Source organism: Carassius gibelio, chromosome B3 (genome assembly GCF_023724105.1).
Source record: "Carassius gibelio isolate Cgi1373 ecotype wild population from Czech Republic chromosome B3, carGib1.2-hapl.c, whole genome shotgun sequence".
Classification (NCBI taxonomy): Eukaryota; Metazoa; Chordata; class Actinopteri; order Cypriniformes; family Cyprinidae; genus Carassius; species Carassius gibelio.
This window is the reverse complement of record NC_068398.1, coordinates 11,260,544-11,278,330: the sequence shown is the minus strand read 5'-3', so window position 1 is coordinate 11,278,330 and position 17,787 is coordinate 11,260,544. Positions and strand designations below refer to the sequence as shown.

Sequence of the window (17,787 nt, the reverse complement as noted above, 5' to 3'; positions counted from 1 at the left end):
AAGGAAGGACGGATAGAAGGAAGGAAGGAATGATTGATGGATGGACTGATGGGTGGATGGAAGGAAGAAAGGATGAAAGGATGGATGGAAGGATGGAAGAATGGATTGATGGATGGATGGAAGGAAGGATGGATTGAAAGATGGAAGGAAGGAAAGAAGGAAGGTAGGAAAGAAGGATGGATGGATGGAATGAGGGAAGGATGATGGATGGAAGGAAGGATGGACAGATGGATGGATGGATGGAAGGAAGGAATGTAAAAAGGAAGGATGGATTGAAAGATGCAAGGAAGGAAGGAAGGATGGATGGATGGATGATGAATGAAAGGAAGGAAGGAAGGAAGGAATGAAAGAAGGAAGGTAGGAAAGAAGGATGGATGGATGGAATGAGGGAAGGATGATGGATGGAAGGAAGGATGGACAGATGGATGGATGGAAGGAAGGAAGGAAGGAATGAAAGAAGGAGGGTAGAAAGGAAGGAAGGATGGATCGATGGAAGAAAGGATGGACAGATGGATGGATGGAAGGAAGGAAGGAAGGAAGGAAGGAAGGAAGGAAGAAAATGAAATAAAGAAAAACAAACAATGAATGAATGAATAAATAACACATCAGGGATCAAGCCTTTAACTAATCAAACAATGAGTACTTGAACAACTTTGGTCAGTTAATGAAGTGTATTGGAAACAGTGGATTATCTGCTGATCTCGCTCCTCTCAGACTAACAATGCACCAACATATTCACTATGTTATTTAACACATAAAAAAAATCCACATGGCAGATCATGTCTTAGCATGACATTGTGCTTTTTTGCATGCGAAGGGAGATGCTTTGCATATAAAAAAGGGCAAACCCACCAGGCCCTTTACATTTCTTCGACACATATCCTTTTTATATTAAAGTTTGCATGGCCTCTGAAGCACTTTGGCCAAAAATTCTGCTGCGGCTTCGGTTTGGACTCGCAGACTGACAAGCCTTTACGAGATAGATTCCTCTAATTGACAATAATTAATGGAGCTGACATCACCATAACCCAGGCTATGACAGAGCTCTGTGGACAAGCCAGCGCTCATAAAGTTTGAAGAGAAATAGAAGAAAGTAGGAAAAGTGATGCTCTCGATCCTCCTTGGGGGGAAAACACAGAAAACAAGGCTGGGGGAAGTGTGGGACACACTATGAAACGTAACAATCTCTCTTTTCTTTATTCTCTCTCTCAGTTGTATCAAGCAGCATGACCTTGTACATATTTGTCTCTTCACAGGAAATGCGTTTTGCTCTCAGGTCACTTTGCATGTGTATCATTTTCATTAATACATGTTTTTCGTGTTGAATATTATAAACGTCCATCAACAGTGCGTGGCTTTTAAACTAAAACAAAATTACAACCTTCATGCAGTACAAAGAGATTAATGTTTAATGAAAAAGAGCCTTTTTCCGATTCATAAAAACAATCTAGTCGCAGTGAATAATCCGCCCTGTGGGTGTGAAGATAAACATGGGACGGATTTGGGAAGTGCACAAAGAGAACAAAAGACATAAGAGCCTCTGAGATATTCAGATAATCGCTGCACTCTCACACACACTTTCACCTCAATTTAGTCAAGACTCTCATTTAAGTTAGACCTGCATTCCTGGTGGTTTTAGCAGATAGTTACTAAGAATGAAGTTGGACATTTTAGCAGAGAGTGAGAAATTCCAAATTCTATCAGCGAGTTTCAGACAGACTGATTCAGACTCTTCAGAGTATCCATCTCCACTCCTTCCCTTATTCTCTTTCTATAACGAAGTTTCATGCATTTTCTAATTGATCCACATGCCCCCTCAGATTTTGCACCAAGTGGATTTTTGAATGCTACTTACTGCTTACTTGATCTTCTTCTACCAGTTTTCTTTTATTCCAAATTTCAACTCAGTGAACAAGCTGTTTATATGAATGCATGACTCAAATCTGAGTTATTGTCTGGAAGCTGAAAGTCATCAAAAGCAATGTATCTTTAAGTCATATGTTAGGAATTAAGTTGTGAAAAGACCTTGCCGAGCGTAAGAGCGTTGATCCACACATAATTCATACACTAAAGGCCTGTAAGTGCTCTCATTTCAAAAATAGAGAGCTTTGCATTTATATTGTGTTTATATGCTTCATGTTGCATTTGGCACTTTCTCTGTTTGCATAAATCATTGAAATGTGACCGCCTCTGTTGTCTACCCGGGTTCATGGAACATATGGCACACCACACAGTTACATGAAAGCACATCTGTGATTTGACACAAATCAGTCTCATGTAGCAGTTCACAAACATACATTATAAGAGCTGGCAGGGAATGAAACCATCCGAGATTTCCTTGAAGAGGAACAACAGACCAGCCACCCATAGAGTGTGACAAAGAATCTCCTGTGACAAGAGGTCTCCATGTTGACTGCACTGCTCCGACTTTCTACATCTTGAGGTCACGTGTGGCACATGAGTATAGTGCTTTTGCGTGTCTGCTGCTTTCATCTACACCCGTCTCTTCCTGCGGAGTCTTCATGAGTTAGTGATGCTAAAGATTGGAGACATTTCATTTCAGGGAACCTCAGATAAGAGAAGAACTTGTGGAATGACACAGGTGACATACTGCTGCTATGTGAGCCGGGGATGAATATAGAGGCTAATATAATCATCAATCACAGAAAGAGAAAGCGAAGGTGATCCGAACATATTGGAATAACAACTGTTTTCTTTAATGCTTCACAAAGGTGGAACGTGCTGGGACAGGTCAGCAATCTGTCCAAAAGAGGAAAATATGCATCTGATGTTTCAAATTAATAAAGCGAGAGTCTCCACTGCTGCCAAAACATAATTTGAGGGATTTCGAAGAGAAAAGATGTCTTTGAAATTAATCTTTTCACCAGTTGAGAACTAAATCATGTTATATAGTTCACTGGTTTATTTTGGTTAATAAATGAAGGAAGTAAATAGTCAACTTCACAAAGTCTAAAACATCTTGAAAGACCAATGCATCAAAATAAAGATGACATTTAAACTTTTGTGGAAAAAGAGTGTTTAATTCTATTAAATGTACACTTGTAGTGTACTTCAAATCCTAAAAGTATATTTCATTTTATTAATTGTTTGTCATGTACTTTAAAGATGTTCACTTATTTGTTGACTATCATACTAAAGCTAATTTTAATATAATATAAAATTAAGCAAAAGTGAATAGATTTTATCTTTGTTTAACAATTTTTCTGCTGTTACAAACATACTGTGTTTGGGGGAGGGGGTCATTTATGTATATTTTTGTTAATTGTTATGATAGATAATTAGGAATGTGTGGATACTTTAATGTATATGCATATTTCATACATGTATATTCCCAATAAACATATCTTACAAATAAAGTCAATATATTTGAAATGCAATAAATTGAATCTTTATCATTGCAAATGTGTGATTGCACATATATTTGAATACAAGTTTCAATAGAAGTGGCATCAAAGTATATTTTAGTTTATCATAAATGCTTGTCAGTACATTCAGCAGTACACTTTAACCATATTTCAAAAACAATACAAGTTACTATGAAAGTCTTACTTAAAGTCCGTCAAAAAACACTCAGGTATGCAATATACATACACTCAGGTATGCAATATACATTTAAACCATAATTCAGTTTAATTGCATTAAGCATGCAGTTCGGTATCTTAAAATATTACATTAATTTCACACATAAGTAGATTTCTCTTCACACTTTGAAAGTGTGCTTCTTTTTTCAACACACATTGCATACACTGTAATTTGCACTCTCAATCTCATATTGATTTCTCATCCAATCACATACTGTAAGTGCTGATTTGACAAGCCTGCCCAGTGTCCTTGAGGGCAGAGCTGTCAAAGCTACTGTAGTGAGCTGGAGATGTATGACAGATGTTCTGTGAACTCCCACTGTTACAGATCTGCTTTATATGCATGAAGTGAGGAAAGATCAATGAGAGCGAGCCAGCTAAGAGAAACGCTCCTGGATACAGTATATCTATAATCAGCTCTATATGACCAATGATTTACTGACAGGCTCTAATATATGATCCACATCTGATTCCCTCCAGCACTGCAGACTCTGTGATCTCTCACTGCCTGCTTGTCTAACTCCCTCATGCATGATCCTATCCCAAATAAATCACAAATAAAACACCTTATTTGTGTGATCATATATTTCGCAGCTGCCTGGAATACTTGATTCTGATTGGTCAGTCGAGACATTCTGCAGTCAAATATTGTAAAACTGCAATTTTTTTAATAAATAAACACATTTTTGGTATTTGGTTTTGGTAAGCAGCTTTGGATAAGTCTACATTACACATCAGCTTACTGTACTTTATAACTTAATTATTTGAATAAAATGCTGTCATGATGTAATCGATTTTTAAAGAACCTAATTCCTGGGTAAGATCCCACACAGATTTTCTCACGATCATTCCTTTCTGAGAAGGAAAAAAATGTCACAGTTATTGAGGGGTCATCTTCGGGATGTAGTGTGTGTGTGTGTGTGTGTGTGTGTGTGTGTACAAGGGGGTGGTCTGGATTGTGCTGAGGAAATGTTAGATTTAATGAGAATACTGTAAACGACTTGAAACTGCTCAATTTAATATCTTTAATTTCATTAGTTTTATTTTCCGTCAGTTCAAGCATCCAATGCTCAAAGACGTGTGATTATAAACTACTTAATGCAGGGGAAAAACAGTCACAGCTTCTCACTGTAATTGCACTGACCTCATAAAAAGACACTTAGTACCTCTTAAAGAAGAAGAACACATTCAATTCTTAAGGAAGAGGAGGAGCAGATTTCCTGTAATGAAGCACAGCTCGCTCTTAATGTGGAAAATGCCTGCTGTAACAACAACACAACAGATTTTTCCACCTCAGTTTGTGTCTGGATTGCTGCGTTCGAGGGAGGAGTTCTCCGTGTGGTGTTTATTTTGATGATTAACAGTGTGGCGCTGCCTGGAATCATTAGCGTGCAGGATCAGTTTTTTTAATGAGCCGGTAAATCAATGAACACTTCCAGACTCGAATGCAATGTTGTCTTCCGTCCCGTGCTTCACTTCTCCTTCTCAGTCTGCCCACTTCCTACAACTTTTCCCATTCTCTTTCTTTCTTCTGTTCTTCTCTGTAAGCTCGCCTCCTTTTATTAAAAGGCACATATTCTTTTTCTTTCTCGTCGTCCTTCCCTTTTCTTCCCTCTGCTTTTGTGAAGTTTGCATTCCACACCTCCTCAGCAGACGGCAAACAAAAGAGCAGAAAGCAGCACTCTTGACCTGCAGCAAACATTCTTGTGAATGTGTCTCTAACTCGCCTCCAGCTGCCCAGAGAGAAAGAGCCTGCCGTCTATGCAGTGGACACATAAGAACTATTTCTCACTCTAAGAACAGTTTCACATCTAACTTAATTAATTGGCTAGAAAACCAGCTGTGAATAGTATACATTTCACTGCAATAGTAACCATGCATATGGAGATACTGTAATACTAAAATCATCCAAAGTGACACTGAGTAAATCAAAACAAAACTACAACAGCAGGCCTCTGGATACCTTTGCAAATATATCAGATGGAATATTTGATCAATTTTCTGTTCATTTTATTTAATTTAAAATTAATTAATTTTTTGTTTTGTTTTACTTTCATATTACATTTTGTTTTAATTTATTTTATCTTATATAATTTTTACTTCATAAATTGATTTGATTTAATTAAAATAAAATTTTGCTTAATTTTACTTTTATATTACATTGTGTTTTAATTAATTGTATTTACTTTTATTTCATAAACTGATTTAGGTTATATTTCAAAATACAATTTTACTGTGAATGTTACTTTTTTGTTCTTATTTTGTAATACATTCTGTTTTAATTTATTTACTTTTATTTTTATTTTATTTTTTTCAAAATGTACTATAATTTAATTTCTAAAAACTTTTATTTGGCTCTTTTACAGTTAAGATGGATAATTTAGGTTAAAAAAAAGTGTTTGACTAAAATGCTGTTGTCAAAAGAAGAATCTGTTATCATCTACCCAAACTTAATGGTGCTCAAAAACTTGTTCCCCCGCAACAAAAGAACAATTATCATGAAACCTTATGATTCTGTCAAACATGCTCTTTCCACACAATAAAAATAGCTGTCAAGTTATTTCTTGGTTTATTAACAAGAAAATGATGTATTATGTTAAGATTTTTAACCTTGGTCTCAATGCTCAATAACTTCAAGCTGTGTCACTAGACTCATACATCTGAAACATCTCAATCAAAATGTGTTGTTTTTGTTTCTTAGTCACTTCTGATCTCATGAAGGCAACAAGTGAGTCAAGGAAAAAAGCTGCAGTGATTCCCCTGGTCTGGTCTGGTCTGGTCTGGTCTATGAGAATCCACCTTCACAGACAGGAAACCAGACTGAACTCAACAGGAGTGCAGTCATAGGCAGGGTCAAAGGTCATAACAGTCAAACAAAGTATAAAAAAATAATAAAAAATGAATACATCCTGTATGTACATTCAGCATGACCCTGACGTGGACTCACAATAAAAAAGAAATACGCACATGAAAGCAGCCAGAAAGAGAAGAGTGTGTTGTAGGACGACAGCAAGCAGAGGCCTGTCCTGCTGCTTATTTATTCAACACACACTCTCCTTTTCTCTTCATCCCTCTCTAAACCTCTGTAAGATGCCAGAGTGATAGCTTAGAGGCTAAAATTCCCTCCCCGGCACTCATCTTCATCCATTTAACACACACTTACTGTATACTCGCTCACTCACACACACACACCTGTCTACTTTCTCCTAAAGCAGAGGAAAGGCACAGCAGGGAACTTCATACATCCTCTCATTCCCTTCTTCAAATTCAGGTTCAACTGATTAAATCTGAGCAAGGAGAATTTAAAAGCTAAATTCAGCAAAACAATTAACACCTTGTAATTGTTTTCCCCCGCACACACACCAATAAACCCCTGTTGATGGGCTGTATCAACCTCTAAATTGTTGCATTTTCTCCAGTTGGATAAACTGTATAATGAGAAACAAACTTCTGCACTTCATATATTTTATTATCATCATCCTAATTCATTGTTAGAACAGAAAATGACCGCAAATGAGCCCCTAAACGTTTGTCAACCAGCCTTTTTTTTGTATTTTTTATATACACTGAGAGAAAAAGTGTAGAAATAATTTTCATGCAGAAATTGCTCGGACGTTTTACAAATAATTACAAATAACTCATTTAACACATTGAATTAAACATGACATTTTGAAGTAATAAGACTGAAAATGTATTTTCTTATAAAACATATTACAGTAATATTTACAATTTCGAAAAATCATTCATAGCATTTTTTTATTATTATATTTAAGTGCTTTTGTAATTTTATTAGATTTTTTCTTATATTAATTGTATATAGCTTAAATTAATTTTCATTTCAGTTTTAGTAGTTTAGGTTTTTCAAAATTCAAAAAAAGAAAATAATGCATTTTAGTCCTTAAAACCATAAATAAAATTTAAAAAGCGTTTTATTATACTTAAGTGCTTTATAGTATTATTAAATTATACTATATATACAGGCTTATAAAAATATATTTTCAGTTAGCTGTTATGGCAACATTTCTCATTAAGATTGTCATCAAATATTTATCTTTTATTTTATATCAGCTTAATTTCAATAACCAAAAAACCATTTTAAAGAGTTTTACTCAACAATAGCAAGACTGTTGTCAACTGGCAAAACAAGGTCAAAGTAATTCACTGTTTGCATATTTCTATTTACTGTACATGTGAAAGAAGGACAATTCACAACAAAGTCTGTTCCTGTTGGTGCGCTGTGGTCTAAAATATGAATTCTGATTTATTTCTCCTTTTAACTGAACCTCTCCATTCCTCGTTTTGTCATGAACTTGTGGGTTTTGAGGTTGCGAGGCTAAACTTGTGTCCAGTGTGTAACTCTGAGGGCTGGAGCAGGCCAGGAATCATGCTGGGGAAACTATGCCTACCCTCAGATGAAGAAACTTTAAAAGTTCTGACAGAAATCAATAACTACAAACAGTGAGGCCTGTGGTGTATCAGAACATTCTGTAAACAAACCCAGCCTCCACAGAGCAGATATGCAAAGCATCAAACTCGATCCTCTCCATCAACCCAAGCTAATCTGTTATGCTTAATGTCAAAGCAGAAAACCGCAGAGCGGATCTTTACTAGTCCATGCCTGTATGACCGCTTCAAGTGACCGGTTTTTTCATTTTAAAGTTTTTCTCAATCAGTTTGACACTTTTCTCCAATACAGTGTACTTTTTCTCAAAACAATTAACACGTCAACAATGCTCCCATTCCATTCAAAATAATCTTGACAGTTGTCACAGGACTAAAAATCTGTACTATCACTTTATGTGTGTTTTGACACCCCCCAATTAAACTGCAATTTAATTCAAATGTTTTACAGTTTAGAGAAGGACTCAAGTATATTTTTATTTGTAATTTCATAATTACTTCTTGTCTTTGAATTATGGTTCAACTTTACTGCTGAATGTACTGACAAGCATTTATGCTAAACTAAAATATTCTTCAAATTCCATTTCTGTTCCATATTACATTTAAGATTAATATAACTATTACAAAATATAATATTCTATCATCTGCAAGTACAGTTGTGGTCATTTAAAAAAATACTTTTTAGGCTCGAATTACACTACAAGAGCACGTTCAGTACAATTCAGCCCACTTTTACAAGGGAAGAAATGAAGTAACACATTCAAAGGTAAAATGTGATATCCAAATGATGGTTATGTATTATGTAAAGCAGATGAAACCAGATTCCCACAGTGACTATGATTTTCCAAGCACGACCTGGATTAGTATCTTTTGTTTATCCTGGAATAACATTTGTGTAAAAGTCCAAATTTGAACTATTAACTACCCTACATGCAGAGTGAAATAGTTAAAGTTTTCCGGTACAAGCCCCGGTACTAAACCTAACCCTAAAATCTGACTGTTTGATAAAACTGTCAGACTTTCATTCCATCGCTGATAATAGTAGGAAGTCTACAGGTAACATTTAAACAAGTTAACTTTATAACCTATGCTTCAAGTGTCTACAGCTTACTTTCCTCAACTACACCCCAACCTACTGTATTATACCGATTATAAGAAATTCTGCAAATCCTGCTTATGAAGCAGGATAAAAAGGAGATTAAATAGATGATCATAGATTATAGGAAAGGGAGGAGACATCCACGTGACTGCAGTGGAGGGGGTCACACCAGTGGGTATTACAGTGCAAAGAAAAAACAAAACATAACTAATTTTCTAATTCTCCTACAAACTGTTCAAATATGTCACGGGAGCATCCTGATTGCATCACAGGCTGGTATGTGAGCTGTTGTGCCCTGAAGTGCTGTGCTGAACAATGCAATCAAATCAGCGGACAATCAGCATTACTGCTTATGAGCTGCCCAAACAACCAAGACTTCAGTTGGATGTCTTAAGCAGACCAGATCTATTCCTAAAGACCATAGTTATAGACTTATTTCACTTGCACCTTCTGCCAAATGGTATCAGATTATTCAACCAAGGACCAACAGACTATAAAAGCAGCTTCTATGTGGAGGAAATGAGGCTACTAAATTGCTGCAGTCACCCATCACTGATTCATATCCATAAAGGTTGACATAACCTTACCAGAGCTGTTTGTGTTATGGATGTAAATAATAATAAAAATGTGATGAATTATTATATTTAGAACGATGATTTTAAAATCATGATTTTACATCACGACCAAACATTTCTAGGCGTCAAGCGAGTTAAAGCTGCATGTGTTGTAATAAGTTTTACCAGCAGATGGCAGTACATACTAAAGAAATTACTAAGAAGCTTTACTCAGGCTATATGAGTGTGGAAATATTTCATGGTTATTATATTAACTGAATATATACTAAAAAATAACAATAATAATAACTAAGTCGCAACATCAAACAAATAGTCTTATAAAAAATTATGAATTCAATTCTGGAATTTATAAGTGGAGGATGGCAAATCAAAACCAATTTCAATTTAATTAATTACTACAATAAATAACAAACTCCAGTATTATGGATATAATATAACAATATAATATTTTCCTGTTCGTGTGCATGTTGTACAGTCACTTCAGCATTTTTAAATCATGTTCACTTATAATACATTGAACTAACAGAACAGAAGGCGTGAAATAAAGACATTTAGCCTAATTAAATAGACTTGATTAAAACGGTTTACTTTTAAATGATTGTTGTTTTACTTTTTTTTTTTTCTCGCCTTAGACCCCCGCCCCCTCCCCAAACACACACACACACACACACACACACCTCTCCCCTTTGCACCCGCAGCTCGCAATGCATCTGACTGCGTTAATCTGTTTGTTTTTCAAAGCGGTACAGTAAACGCTGATGCTCGCGCAAGTAAGCATGCGTGTTTACGTCCTCCTTTAACTAATCGATTCTGTCTGCCATGTGACCGCGTAACCCGCTCACGCGAGCGCCGAGTTGCATGATCCGCTTTAAGTTATTTAAAGTCCGCTGCTCCAGCTCGCAGCTGACACGGAGTTGCCATGGCGAGCGGCGGCGAGCAGAAGGTGGTGCTGATCACCGGCTGCTCCTCCGGGATCGGACTGCGGATCGCCGTGCTGCTGGCCAGAGACGAACTGAAGCGTTACCATGGTAAACGCGCTCATTTGCGTTCTAATTCCTTCAGCGCTCAAACTTCTAGCTATAGAACGTTCTATTTCTGCTTAGACTATTTCAGAACGTCCTCAGATTCTAGAAGTTCGCAGTACATTTACACATGTTTACAGTCGCTATGAATCGGTAGCATACAAGTCTTATTTTGCAACGCAACCGTTGGACATTTTCATTACATAACAAGATGTATATTAGAGAATTCGTTTGTCTCTTCATCCCCAAACGCAAGATTCTACATTCACTTTTCTCTAGCTGAACCCAAAGGCTCTTTGTTGTCATGTGAAAGCGCAGTTTCCAGGGCACGGCTCGCCAGGCGGAGATCATAAAGAGACTGCCAGTTCTCTTTCAAGTGACTTCTCCAGTACAAAGCTCCCTTTATGGCTGTGAATTGTAAACCGCTGCCCTGGTTTAGTGCCGTGTCTAATGCGCCCATAGTTCACACACTGGAATGAGTGTTGGGAGAGGGACAAAGTTGGAGACCTGTACAAGTGAGGGCCATCTGAAGACTTCATGTGCACTTGGTGCAGGGCAAAACCATTGGACGTTTGTTATCTCCTACTCAGCTACATCCAGAGACTCATTAATGTCAGTCAAATACAAAGTGTTTGGTTTGCAGTAGAGGCCCTTGGTGGATTAAGAGATAAATCCTATGTTATATGATGCTTACTGTACACATATTGATGTACAGTCCTGTAGCCTACTAATAATCTACATTACACTTGAATTATACCTTCTTCTTTAGCTTTGGTTTGTTATTATAGTCATTTTAATATAAAGTGTGGCATGTTGAAGTCCCTTTATTTTACTACACGAAAGACGTTAAAATGAAACAGAATGGGAAGTTTCCCATCCACCCATTTCTTTCGTTCTTTTTCATCTTTTAAATGAATTCCGTCTGAACTTTGTCCTCATTTGAAGAGTATTGCAACAGTGGGAAAAAAAATGTTTTCTTTTTTTTTCAGAAAAACAAAATCCTCTGAGATTAGGCATTTCATTGGTTCTGGTTATAATTAGGAGCAGTGATATATGCCAACTTCAAAGAAGCCAAAAAAAAATTCCAATTACAAGAGAGAGCGGCTCATTCAAGAATGTTTAATCTGCCTCAAGTCTTACTCTGAAACAACAGCTTTAACTACGAGGCGGTTGTTCTCGCAAACACATTTATGTTGTGGCCTAGTTTGGCCGCACAGGCTTTGTGTGTCGTAACAATTCATTTCTTCTCACATCAGGTCCAGCTTACGCTTTATAAATTCATCTAGTTTAAGCAGACAGGAATGCAGATTTCCCAGCAGCTGCGTCTCCATCATCACCTTACAGATGCATTACAGTCTACTCATGCTTACTGGATCTTGTCAACAGCAGCTGGGCTGTGACGGATCATGGAGGCTGTCTGTTGACAGAATGACGCTTCAACACTTTGATCTGCTTTGGAGACTTCTCAGCCTCATCTGTAAAATCAAAGATGATTTAATCAGCAGATCAAACATCAGTCCACTCAAGGTGTGGTAGTGTCCCAGAGACAGACACTGTTAAAGTCACGCCTGACAGTGTCAAAGAAGCAAAGTTAGCCTATGATGTAAATCTTGAAGTTCAAACTGAAGAATGTCTTTATTTATTTAGTGGACACTTTTATCCAACGTGATTTATAAATGAGGATTAAAACAAGACTATTCATGCTAAGGAGGCAGTAACAGGACAATTGCTGTAATACAAAGTACTACATGCTAGAAAAGAGAAAATGCAGCGCATATATATATATATATATATATATATATATATATACACTGTATATATATATATATATATATATATATATAGATAGATAGATAGATAGATAGATAGATAGATGTAGATATATATAGATATATCGTACATATGTTTGGGGTCTGTAAGATTTTTTTTTATGTTTTTGAAATAAGTCAACAATATGAAACAATATTGCTATTTAATTCTATTGTAATCTATTCTAAAATTGCATTTATTCCTGTGATGCAAAACAAAATTTTCAGCACAATTTCTTTAGTCTTCAGTGTCACATGATCCTTCAGAAATCATTCTAATATTCTGATTTGCTGCTCAAGAAACAGTTATTATTAGTAGTAGTATTATCCATGTTAAAAACCATTGTGCTGCTTACTTTTTTTTGTGCAAACAGAAGGTTTATTTTTTTCCAAGATTTTTTGATGGATAGAAAGTTTAAAAGAACAGCATCTATGAGAATATAAATCTTTTGTAACACTGTAAATATCTTTACTGTTACTTTTGATACATTTTGCATCCTTGCTGAATTGTATTTTTTTTTTAATTGTACTGACCCCAAACTTTAGAATGCATTACAGCCAATCACTAATATCACACTGTTGATCTAGATAAAGATAACACTGATTACTCCAAATCCACCTACAAGAATTACAGATGAATGATGTTCAAGCTTATTATAACATCTGGGATTGGTGCTTGATTTAGGTCAGTGTCCCCTCAGGTGTTCAAAGTGCAAAGTGCATTAAAATGTTAATCTCTTCAGCTTATCTTTCTGCCATAGTTTAATTAAGCAACACTTACCACTGATTAGACCGAGTGCTTTGTTCGAGTCAGCATATATGTCAGCGCTAAAAAAAAGATAAAAGGGATCCAATTAAATCAAACTGCAATCTCCTGCGGTGATTTTAGGACAAAGCGTCTCAGAGTCAACTCAAGTCATCTTTATTATAGCACTATAAACAGTTTAAAGCAGCTTCACAGTAATAAAGAATTGGTGATGCAAACTTCTTCGAATATGAGGCAAATATAAAAGTCAGCTTTAAAAAGACAACTGTCATTATTCCACTCTCAATGTGTAGATATATTAGTCCTTAATGTTGATGATTCTCTGTCACTTGTCTTGAAGTTATTGCCACTATGAGAGACCTGAGAAAGAAGGACCGGCTGGTGGAGGCGGCGGGTGACACATACGGAAAGACCTTGACACTGCTGTCCTTGGATGTGTGCAGTGATGACTCAGTCAGGCAGTGTATTGACAGCGTAAAGGACCGCCACATCGACATTCTCAGTGAGTGCACACCGCCTTTGACCTCATATAGGCTTTACTCATACTGCAGGGGAAATCCGACTTTTTTTTTTAGATGGGCTATTAAAAAAAGGGCTTGTATAAAAAAAAAAAAAAAATGAAAAAACACTGGTTGCAATATTAATGAGACAAACCTGTGCAGTTTCACCTTGCAAGAATTTAGCAAAGGATGTTTTGCCATTGATCATGTTTCATTAGCAAACAATAAAATATACTGAAACTGTGGATACAGTTAAAGGGACAGTTCACCCAAAAATGAGTTGTTCCAAACCTGTTTGTGTTTCAGTTTAATTCACATTTATTTGTATTGCGCTTTTCACAACACATAAAGTTGCTTCACAAAAAAAGGAATGTTTCTAGTTTACAAATAAAGAGAGATTGGTTATCAGAGGTGACTATGTCCGTATGACAAAACACATGTACAAAGATTGTACAAATCATGCAGTTATAGTTAACATTAAACACTGTAAAGTGGTGATCTCATGATGTGATTACAACGGTCACATAATGACCACCTGTTGTTTTTGCTCTTGCCGAAACACCTATTGTATTAACCTTTCACATGACGAATAAGAGAGACACACAAATCCTATTTGACTGTTCAGACTCGAACGTATTAACCAAAAACTTTAATAGGATTTCAAACGGGTCCACGTTCGAAGGCTTGCATCGGGCTTAAACAAATTGGATTTCATGTTTTCAGCATGTCCAGGCTACAGAAAAAGACGCTGAGTTGGATTGCGCAAATAAAATATTTGTTCTGCCTACGAACACTCAGTCAATTTAATGCAACAGTTTGAGAATTGACGTTACAGATGACTAGACAACTAGAATAAGCATGTTGCTGACTGATATTATTTAAAAAGATATGTGGTCACCATAGATTAATACTAGCCTAGAGCCTCAGAGAACAGTCAAGACCATAACCACCTGTCCTTCCTCTCTGATTGTCCAGTTAATAACGCAGGCGTGGGTTTGCTGGGCCCTGTGGAGAGCATCAGCATGGATGACATGAAGAAAGTGTTTGAGACCAACTTCTTCGGAACGGTGCGCATGATAAAAGAGGTCATGCCGGACATGAAGAAGAGACGATCCGGCCACATTATCGTCATGAGCAGCGTAATGGGCCTGCAGGGTAGGATGGACAAACCTTCTGTGTGTCACACAGCTCAATGCTTGACAGTCAGAGGGACGATAGAGCCATTCACAGTTATGCACTTAGCTGACAGTCAGATATGGCACATATGGTTTGGGCCACTTTGAGAGGGCAGCAGTACAATGACATGATCACTGAATATGTCTCTGTTGACCTCACCTGCAGGTGTGGTATTCAACGACGTCTACACGGCCTCTAAGTTTGCCATAGAGGGCTTCTGTGAGAGCATGGCCGTGCAGCTGCTGAAGTTTAATGTGAAGTAAGTGATCCCAAGTCTGATGATTGAAAGCCCGTGCATGTCAAGTCTGAATTTTTAGCATGAAAAAGGGAAAAACAAGGTTTAAAATCACATATCAATGAAATATCAAATTGCGATGATATACGTTTATAAATGTGAGGTTCAGCAAATGAGAAAAGAATGAGACTGAAGTTTGTGTGATGTTGTTGTATAAATATATTATACTCATGTTATTTAGCTACACTTACAACACTGGTTTAGTTCTATTGAGAGTAATCTCATAATCCTCAAGAATCCTTGTCAGGCCACAGGAGGAGTTAAAAATATTTAAATAAATGAATTTAAATCTAAATAAAACATTTTTTTAAATGTACTGAAGTACATACATACAGCTCTTCTGCAATCAAAAACATGCTGTGGTTCATTAAAATATATTGATACTCTGTTGTTGATTTAAAAAAAAGTGTTAAAATAAGCAGTTTCGCTATAATTACAGCAGAAATATTGGAAATATCTCTCAACTAAAAAAAATAGAACTTTCTCTGGGAAAAAAAATGCTAGTAAATTAAATAGAAAGAAACAGTAAGTAACACAGAATTAAACATGAAATGTTGACGTAGAAAGACTGCAACTGTATTTTCTTGTAATACAAAATTTTCCATCTTTGATTTTTTTTTTTTTTTTTTTTTTTAAAGGGGTTTTTATTCTTTTACCATATTAATTTATTCTCATTTAAATGCCTATAATGAGATCTCATCTCAAGATTAATTGACTGATTTATTTCCATGGTTCTACAAACTTGTTGTGCTCACCGGACTTGGCATATAAACAGGCTTTTTATAATCCATTGAGGTTAAAGTGTGCTATGGTGCTAATGTAGCCTTCCTTCTATACTCCTAGACTATCTCTGATTGAGCCAGGCCCAGTGCATACAGAGTTTGAAACAAAGATGATGGAAGAGGTGGCCAAGATGGAGTATCCAGGAGCAGATGCGGACACGGTCAGATACTTCAAGGATGTGTACATACCTTCGTCCATCGATATCTTTGAGGCGCTGGGACAAACCCCTGAGGACATTGCTAAAGTATGTGTTTGACTGCAAACATACAAACTCTAGAAATTCATTACATTGAAAACAAGCTCTAATGTTTCTACGCTACCCTTTAAGTCTCCACAGATTTTCATTTATACACTAAACCTATAATTATTATTCTCTTCTTAATTACCCACAATCCAGTGCACCAAGAAAGTGATTGAATCCAGCCGACCCCGATTCCGCAATCTGACCAACAGCCTCTACACGCCGATTGTGGCCATGAAATACGCGGATGAGAGCGGAGGACTCTCAGTGCACACTTTCTACAACCTGCTCTTTAACTTCGGCTCACTCATGCACATCACCATGAGCATCCTCAAATGCCTGACATGCAGCTGTCTGCGCAGACGCACTATCTCTCCTGACTGAAGAGGGCAGCAGTGAGAAGCACACGCTCCCGACTCCCTCAGTTTACAGCAGAACGGACACAACTCAAAGCAGCAAACAATAGAATATAATACCTCAAAGGAATAATCCACATTAAACACACACATGAATCTGCTGGATTTCTTTTTTTTTTTTTTTTCACGTAATCAAGTGAGTTAGACATTGTTTTAAAGGAGTAAGCTGGTTTAAGTTATTACCCTGATTGTCAGTTTTGGAGCATTTTTGCATTTACAAAAAAATAAAAACTAGTTCATGAAATCAAACCATACACTATAACAGATGCTCATGATGGTCATGATTGAACTGACAAAGAATCACATAGCTGCCTTTATTCGTACTAATGATTTACAATGTCTGTTAAACTCTGACAGAGTTAACATGTTTAGTGTTTTCACTGTCGTATGGTAGGAGGCACTATTAGACGTCTTCTGAAAGAGTCTGGCTCAAAACACGACTGGCAGAGACCCATCCGGGAGAAGACATGTCTGAAGCTCGGAGGGCAGAGGACTGATGCATTGCTGTTGCCTGAAGTTTTTAATCGAGGACTGACTACTGAGGAGTCAAAATATAAACTTGGGAAGACTGAGGACTGTGAGGTTTAGTTATTGAGAATAAAGTAAATTTGGGTGTTGTGGGGAAGTGGGGTTTTTGACCAAAGGTCTGTATAGGTACAGAGATGGCAGGGAAAGAGACAGACAGTATGGGTATGGATTGCAGTGAGGAAGATGAGAGGAGAGTAAATGAGCGGGAAAGAATGGAGAAAACTTGGATAGCACAGTGTAAGATCAATGACAAAAGGAGTAGAGAAAAAGGAAACTTGTGTTAATTTAATTTTAGGGGAAGAGTCTACCGAAGGAGGAGCCCTGTTTTTAAAGGCCTATTAAAAGTTTTATTGTAAAATGAATATTTGTTGTGCTTATTTATTTGATTCTCGATTAAAATAGCAATACACTGTACAACATGATGGTAATTAATACAATTAATGCAACGTCTGTGGTATTATTTTATCAGGAAAAAATGTAACAGTGCCAGTCAACAGAGAGCTTGCACATCAGTTATATAAAGCCTAAATCAGCGGTTCTCAGTTCCAGTCCTTGATATCAGCATTGATGCGGTA

At 36.7% G+C, this 17,787-nt stretch overlaps 1 protein-coding gene across 1 annotated transcript; it reads left to right on the top strand.

Annotated features, from left to right (window-relative positions):
• The first annotated feature begins 10,351 nt into the window (after positions 1 to 10,351).
• LOC127951840 (retinol dehydrogenase 8) lies at positions 10,352 to 17,574 on the top strand. Its single transcript, XM_052549888.1, has 6 exons — positions 10,352 to 10,705; positions 13,614 to 13,775; positions 14,749 to 14,928; positions 15,115 to 15,208; positions 16,088 to 16,271; positions 16,425 to 17,574. Exons 1-6 carry the CDS (start codon positions 10,597 to 10,599, stop codon positions 16,650 to 16,652), a joined length of 957 nt encoding a protein of 318 aa, XP_052405848.1. The 5' UTR covers positions 10,352 to 10,596; the 3' UTR covers positions 16,653 to 17,574.
• The last annotated feature ends 213 nt before the right edge of the window (positions 17,575 to 17,787 follow it).

Coding starts and splice junctions, on each gene's coding strand:
- LOC127951840 (XM_052549888.1), top strand. CDS start 10,597: ATGGCGAGCGGCGGCGAGCAGAAGGTGGTGCTGATCACCGGCTGCTCC. Junction 13,776..14,748: donor CCGCCACATCGACATTCTCA/GTGAGTGCACAC, acceptor CTGATTGTCCAG/TTAATAACGCAGGCGTGGGT. Junction 15,209..16,087: donor CTGCTGAAGTTTAATGTGAA/GTAAGTGATCCC, acceptor CTATACTCCTAG/ACTATCTCTGATTGAGCCAG.